This window comes from Bidens hawaiensis, unplaced genomic scaffold, assembly GCF_021521415.1.
Source record: "Bidens hawaiensis isolate Kalapana, Puna unplaced genomic scaffold, B.hawaiensis_p1.1 tig00011787_1, whole genome shotgun sequence".
Taxonomy (NCBI): domain Eukaryota; kingdom Viridiplantae; phylum Streptophyta; class Magnoliopsida; order Asterales; family Asteraceae; genus Bidens; species Bidens hawaiensis.
In genome coordinates, this window is record NW_027491935.1 from 753,485 (window position 1) to 761,134 (window position 7,650).

General features: G+C 36.6%; 1 protein-coding gene across 3 annotated transcripts; it reads left to right on the forward strand.

Moving 5' to 3' along the window:
- The first annotated feature begins 2,098 nt into the window (after positions 1 to 2,098).
- Positions 2,099 to 7,015, forward strand: LOC143538968 (putative cyclic nucleotide-gated ion channel 5). 3 transcript variants are annotated; one of them, XM_077032403.1, is made up of 8 exons: positions 2,099 to 2,242; positions 3,455 to 3,505; positions 3,638 to 4,214; positions 4,917 to 5,129; positions 5,208 to 5,509; positions 5,592 to 5,703; positions 5,785 to 6,021; positions 6,274 to 7,015. In XM_077032403.1, exons 2-8 carry the CDS (start codon positions 3,477 to 3,479, stop codon positions 6,964 to 6,966), a joined length of 2,163 nt encoding a protein of 720 aa, XP_076888518.1. In that variant the 5' UTR covers positions 2,099 to 2,242; positions 3,455 to 3,476; the 3' UTR covers positions 6,967 to 7,015. The 3 variants fall into 3 exon arrangements, with proteins under 3 accessions (XP_076888518.1, XP_076888516.1, XP_076888517.1); XM_077032401.1 differs by having other exon boundaries at positions 4,917 to 5,509; XM_077032402.1 differs by lacking the exon at positions 2,099 to 2,242 and adding an exon at positions 3,186 to 3,301 and having other exon boundaries at positions 4,917 to 5,509.
- Positions 7,016 to 7,650: the final 635 nt, after the last annotated feature.

Sequence of the window (7,650 nt, forward strand, 5' to 3'; positions counted from 1 at the left end):
TAAAACAGTGATTGTGAAGCCATATGAATGAACTAAAATGAAATTAAATAACCGTAAAACCATAACTCAATTAAGTTCATCATAGGATTTGGCCTTGCACCATTCTAGTTCTTTATGACTAAGTTATGACCCAATCTTTGACGACCAACATCTATCCAGAATTGAAACACCATTATATACTATGTTCTTGATGTTTTGAAATGGTTTTTGATGAAACGTAATTATGCCAATCATTTTGTGATGTTATTACATGTTTACCATCTTATTACACAAATCCTTATGGTCCAAGAGTCAACAAAAAATAAAATAAAATACTGAACTTTAAAGGAATCAAAATCCTAAAACGGACAAAACTAGCCTTTAATAAGCAAAGACGTGACTTAGGATGGCATAAATACCTTAATCAACCAAGGTTGAAGAAGGAAAACAATTAAACATATATATAAGACTAATACAAACTGAAAACACCCCAAAACATTACCCAAATCATATTGAAAATCAAACAATTGTTTTGTTTGACTTTTAAAGTCAACTTAGGCAAGAACACTTTAATTTGCTTCCACAAATCCAAAAATTAATGAGAAGAAAGAGATGAGCAGCTGAAAATGAGTGAAATGCACTTGTATTTATAGGCCAATGGTGTAGAGAAAGGCTTGAGAGTTTAACAAGGCTTCACCAATAGAATCTCATGCAAAAATGTCCATTGGTTGTTTTTGAATTAAAGTAAAACCTTTAATTTAAATAACATAATTAAAACAATTTATTTTAAACAAAATAATTAAAATAAATCTAGACAGAAATATGTTTTATAGTTGGTAAAATATTTATGGGCTTTATCTTGGTTGTTTTTTGGCAACTTTGGTCCTTATAGTGCGTTTTAGGTCTTTGAGCATAGAATAAGCGTTTTAAACACCGTTAAGGGCCTTAAAAGAAAAACGACAAGTATGGAACATGATTATAACTTAAAATATACACTATTTTATTAATGTCCATGGATCTGAAACACAAAACATGTCGGGTTTATCGTATAAGTACCAATATGAATCAAAACAAAAATGACAAATGTCACAATTCAGAACTGTGTTTATGAGTAAATCTAACATGCAATGTATGGTATCCGGACCAGGGCCTTACACTTACTATCCCCTGTAAAAATATAGGGACAACTCTATAGAATAGTAGCATATGTAAAGAAATAATATATATATATATATATATAAAGAACAAAATAAAATACACATGTAAAAAAATTACCTTCGATGGAATATTCTGACGAGTCAAGACACACTTTCGCCAATGCCAACTCCTCCTCATGTGTCCACATCTCCCTCTCGTGTCGAGGTTCTTTTGGTTCTTCGCTTGGTTTTTTGTGTGTTTTCGTTTGGATGTTGTTGGTTTGTTTTGCGCAGGTAAAGGTTGGGACTCGGGTACTTGAGTGGATGATGGTTGAGACTCGGGTGCTTCAGTAGAAAGTGACGGGGACTCGGGAAGTAGTTGGGGTGGGTTAATTAGCTCGGGTGGTAATATCGGCCGAACACCATCTCTTGCGTGCGTTGGTTCAAGAAATACAGGTTGTTTGGATTACCCGGTGTCATATATAATTAATTTGGTTCAAGAAGACAAGATATTTTGGTGTAGCTTGAAAAGTAAAATAAGTGTGGTGTGAGGTATAATTTGTGTTGGTTTATAAAATGATTTATAATAATTATTAATTTTTTTTTTAATAAAGTCGATGTCTAAGGGCTATAAATGGGGGGATGGGACCACATTTTGCAGAAACAAAAGAAGAATAAAGTCGTTATGCTCATGGCAATGGCTAATGGATGATGTCGTTTGATAAAGATCAACGTGGTGTTCACGACGCCATCCGACATACATGACATGATGGGAAGTCCACTTTGAGCCAGATTCACATGTTTAAGTTATTTTGACATTAACCGACATGGTAAAAAGTAAAACTTATTATGGGCCACGTCAATAGTGAACACCCAAACATATTGAACCAATAATGACTTTTTAACAAATCTCCAGGGTCAGCTACAAAACACATTAAATAGTTTAATATTTAATATTAATCAAAAAAGAAAGTCATTTGACCATATCTCCCTATTTTCGGTGTTTGTGTCGCCAATTTCGTCTCTTTGTCTCAAACAAACCTGTCTTCTTCTTCTTATTAATTCTTTCACTCTTCCCGATGATGATGCTTTAGTCCGCCGGAGCTTCTTTTGTTCTTCCGTTCACTGTAAGTCAACTGTTCTTCTTTTAATTGTTTGTTTGTGCTTGTGATTGATTTCGTAATTCGAGGTGAATTCTGGATTCTGCTGGCTCAATTTTGCTGCTTTTGAACTTGATTCTTCATGTATTTGTTGGGTTTTGTTAATTGTTGAGTTTTGATCAACAGCAGCTGAATAGATGATGAATAAATTTAGGGTTTTTATCAGTTTGGCTATGATTTATGTTCAAGTGAGAAGAATTGAAATTGGTTTTGTGTAGGGATTGTGAAATAAGGTTTTATTGAATAATTAGGGGCAATTGATCTTTATAATAATTTTGAGTAATTTTAATGTCGGGTGGATAGTTCCCAATTTGCCCTTATCATGGTGAATTAGAAGGATTAAGGATTTTTCCAACTATTACTTAGATGTAATAGTAAGGGTTAATAATCTCTACCATAATTAACAGATTTTTATTTTATTAGGTTTCCTTTGTAATTAACCTCATCATATCTATATATATACAAAGTACCTCACGTTTCTTTTGATTAGGCTTCCTTTGTAATTTCCTCAATTGTACTTTGTGATAATCCATCCTCATTGTGTGTATGTGTCTGTTTATGTATGTATATGAACTCATTCTTTGTGAGAAAACCAAAAAAATCCGTATTACATATATGCAGCCTATAGGATTTCTTGGAGACGTAGAATTAAGGTTAAGGACGTTTAGGGGACATATATAGCTTTTGGTTACAAATGTGTCTCGAGGTTTTGGCTGTACAGTCCATTATTCATTACTATTATCACTATTTTTGTTTATCTACTTATTATTATGAGTATACTATGACTTATTATTATTAATACTACTACCTATTTATTTATTGTATTTATTTGGTTTTTTTCTGCTAGCTAGAGGTCTAGTGTTTGAACTTTGTGTCACTTTTATTCAGTCTCATACATATGGTTTTCAAGCTGGGGGTTTCCCTGGAAGCAACCTCTCTATTGTTTGGGATAGAGGTACGGTTTGCCTACATCCCACCCTCCCCAGACCCTGCTAATAGCTTTGCTATTAGTGGGATTTTTACTGGGTACGGTTGTTGTTGTATATGTAGTATAACCTCATTGTATGATATGCCCTGCATATGTAGTGTAGTTTTCTCACGAAGAAGAGTTTTCTCATGATCTCTCCTCTTAACATATGCACATTTGTTCATTAATATTATCTTATTTGTTGGTGGCAGTTGGGATTTCGTTAGATGCAACATGTTTGGCCAAAAAGACAAGTTTGTGAGGTAAATTTTATCTTCACTAGTAATAACTCATATCCTTCATATTCAGCCACTATTCCTCTAATTTATTCATTATTACGTTAGAACAAGTACATCCACTTTAACATGAAATAACGCCTATCATTTCATTTATAGGTTGGATGATTTAGACTCTAGATTATCGTCACCCGCTTCATCAGCTGCAATGAACAAATGTGGATTCGATGGATTAACCCTTAACCGTCCACGGCAAACAACCGTCACCCCCACACGATCATTCAAAAATGGAATTAGAAAAGGGTCAGAAGGGCTTAAATCAATCCTCGGATTTAGGGGTTCTCATGCGGTTTTCCCTGAAGATCTTAAAGTGTCGGGGAAAAAGATCTTTGACCCGCAAGATAAATTCCTTTTAACATGGAACAAGTTCTTTGTTGTGTCATGTATCTTGGCTGTGTCTATTGACCCCTTGTTTTTCTATCTTCCGGTTTTTGATAAAACCAAAACGTGCCTCGGTATTGACCGGAAGCTGGCCACTATTGCTACAACATTGAGAACGGTTGTTGATGCGTTTTATCTTATTCATATGGTGCTTGAGTTTAGGACTGCTTATATTGCTCCATCGTCGCGTGTGTTTGGACGGGGTGAACTTGTGATTGATCCGGGACAAATTGCTAAGAGATACTTGCGTTGGTATTTCATCATTGATTTTCTTTCTGTGCTCCCTCTGCCACAGGTAAGATTAGTAATTTTTTCTATGCTCTTCAACTTGAGTTACTGGTTATTTTGGATCAAATTGCATAGTCAAAATGATGACATGGCAGTTGATGTTTTCTTAAATTTAACCATGCTGACTTTTTTCTTTTTTGTAAAAAACTAGTAATTTAATGATTGTAATAAATATAAGATTAAAAAATTGAATAGTGTAATTGTGAGGAGGAGTGAATCCTCCTTTTAATATATATAATAATGACATAGCAGCTGATGTGTCTTTAAATTTTGCCATGCTGACTTTTCTTGGTAAAAGATGACATGGCAGTTAACCTGTGCTTAAATTTGACTTTTTCTCTAAAAGATTACATGCCAGCTGATATATCCTTAAATTTGACCATGATGACTTTTTTTTTCTCTGAAAGATGACATGGGACGTGCGCTTATATTTAACCATCTTGACTTTCTTTGTTGTTGAAGATGACACGACAGCTGATATGTCCTTAATATTTGAGCATGTTAACTTTTTTTATAAAAGATGACATGGCTGCTGATGTGTTCTTTAGTTTGACCATGTTGACTTTTTTTTTATATAAGATGGCATGGCAGCTGATGTGTCCTTAAAATTGACCATGTTGAATTTTTTTATATAAGATGACATGGCAGCTGACGTGTTCTTAGTATGCACTAATATGGATGCTTAACATTATTTTTTATCTGTTTCCAGATTGTTATATGGAGGTATCTGCAGAGGTCTACAGGTTCAGATGTACTAGCTACAAAAGAGGCCTTACTATTTATCGTATTAATTCAATACATCCCCAGATTTGCACGAATCATACCCTTGACTTCAGAACTAAAAAGGACCGCAGGTGTCCTTGCCGAAACCGCTTGGGCAGGAGCTGCTTATTATTTGTTGCTCTACATGCTCGCCAGTCATGTAACCTACTATTTAATCTGGTCTTTTATGTTAAATGTACTGATTACTGAATATATATTAATCAATTGTCTTTTCCAGATAGTTGGGGCCTTCTGGTATTTACTGTCCGTTGAGCGTAACGATACATGCTGGAAGAAAGCTTGTGAAAATGCTAAATACGATTCAGATTTATTATACTGTGGAAACGAGCACTTGAAAGATTATGCCACCTGGATCAGTAACAGCACCAATGTTTTAAACGAGGCTTGCGCTACAAGTGATGATAAACCGCCATTTGATTTTGGAATTTTCACACAGGCTTTATCATCAGGCATAGTGTTCTCCACAAAATTCGTTCAAAAATATTGTTACTGCTTGTGGTGGGGCCTGCAAAATTTGAGGTAAATTGAGTTTTCTTTTGAATTCGATTAGCTCGAAATACTTTTTGTCCCAATTTTAATATTATTTTTGGTTTTCTGTCAGCACGTTAGGACAAGGGCTGCAAACTAGCACTTATCCCGGAGAGACAATATTCTCAATTGCACTAGCCATATCGGGGCTCATTCTATTTGCTCTGTTGATTGGAAACATGCAGGTCGTGTCATAACTCACAACTACTTACTCTGGTTAATCATTTTGTAATTTTGACTGAATTTGGGTTGTTGACTGTTGACAGACGTACCTTCAATCTTTGACCATCCGGCTTGAAGAGATGAGGGTTAAGAGGCGCGACTCAGAGCAGTGGATGCATCATCGGTTACTTCCAGAGGATCTTCAGGAGCGTGTTAGACGGTACGATCAGTACAAGTGGTTAGAAACTCGTGGCGTCGATGAGGAGAATTTGGTTCAGTCGTTACCCAAGGATCTCAGAAGGGATATTAAACGTCATCTTTGTCTTGCGTTGGTCAAAAGGGTAATTTTACTAATTCTTAAATTTTGACTTTTCAAAGTCAATGGATGGAGTCATATGAGTTTTTCATAATTTCAAATAAGTTTGTATTTTAAGTCAAATAAGTTTACCATTTTATTAAACATGATTTGTATTATGACCATTATACCCTTATTCCTTTCTTATACTTCAAACTCTTATTACCTAAATACATACATAGAGAAGGGTATTTATGTGAAAAACATATTTAATTCTTTTTTGAAAATTCCATTGCAGGTTCCTCTGTTTGAGAACATGGATGAGAGGCTACTAGACGCCATTTGCGAGCGGCTAAAACCCTGTTTATATACAGACGGCAGCTACATCGTCCGTGAAGGAGATCCTGTTGATGAAATGCTTTTCATCATACGCGGCCGCCTCGAGAGTGTGACCACTGATGGCGGCAGAAGCGGGTTTTTCAATCGCAGTTTGTTAAAAGAAGGCGATTTCTGTGGTGAGGAGCTTCTCACGTGGGCCCTGGACCCCAAATCAGGTGCCAATCTCCCATCGTCTACAAGGACGGTGAAGGCGTTAAGAGAAGTGGAAGCCTTTGCCCTACCGGCCGACGAGCTTAAATTCGTCGCCAGTCAGTTCCGGCGGCTTCACAGCCGGCAGGTGCAACACACTTTCCGGTTTTACTCACAGCAGTGGCGGACATGGGCGGCCTGTTTCATTCAGGCAGCGTGGCGGAGGTATTCTAAGAGGAAGATACTGGAGCAGCGACGAAAGGAGGAAGAGAAAGAGGCGGCACGGAATAATCCTGGCGGCAGTGGTGGCCCGTCTTATAGCCTTGGGGCGGCGTTTTTGGCTTCGAAGTTTGCGGCAAATGCGCTTCGTGGGGTCCAGCGGAACCGGGATTTGAGGACTGCTAGGGAGTTGATGAAGTTGCAAAAGCCTCCTGAGCCTGATTTTACTGTTGATGGTGATTAGTTTTTGTGTATTGTTTGTACTTTTTAAGATTGGAATATATAGATTTTATGGAATACTGAATGTGGTTTGGTGAGACGGTTTGAAAGTGTACCATAGTTGCTGTAAAAATGATTGTATAAATTATTATTATTATAATCATTATATCATTATTATTGGTATAACTGTCATTAACAGTAAATCTTCAGACGATGATTTCCTCTGGAATTTCTGACGGGTCTAGTCGTTTGTGTTGTTTGCGATCACAGGCGTAGATGTGTTGAATGTTGATGGGACGTGCCACCCTTGCTTTGTTTGCCTTTAGAAAAACAAAACTTTACACTGTGTTCCAGAGTCTCATTTAACGAGGGGAGGGGAGGGGAGGAAATTAGGAGAGAAAAGAAATGAGATGAAAAACCTTTTGTTGTGTTCCCGAGTTTAAAGGAAAGGAAAGGAAAATAAAGGATTTTAAATATTTTTTGTGTTCCCGAGTTGGGAGAAAAAGAAAAGAAAATTATAATTTTACCATTATACCCTTTAAGTAAAACTAAAATAGAAAATACGTTTGATAGCATTTGTTGCCTCTTATTGTATACTGACTGTTGGTTGGTTTAGGCGCGGACATGGAACGTGCAACTAATGCTTGATCATCCGCATGCTGTTGCATTCCGAGGCAGTCCCCTCGGTAGGACGATTCTTGGAGCTGCA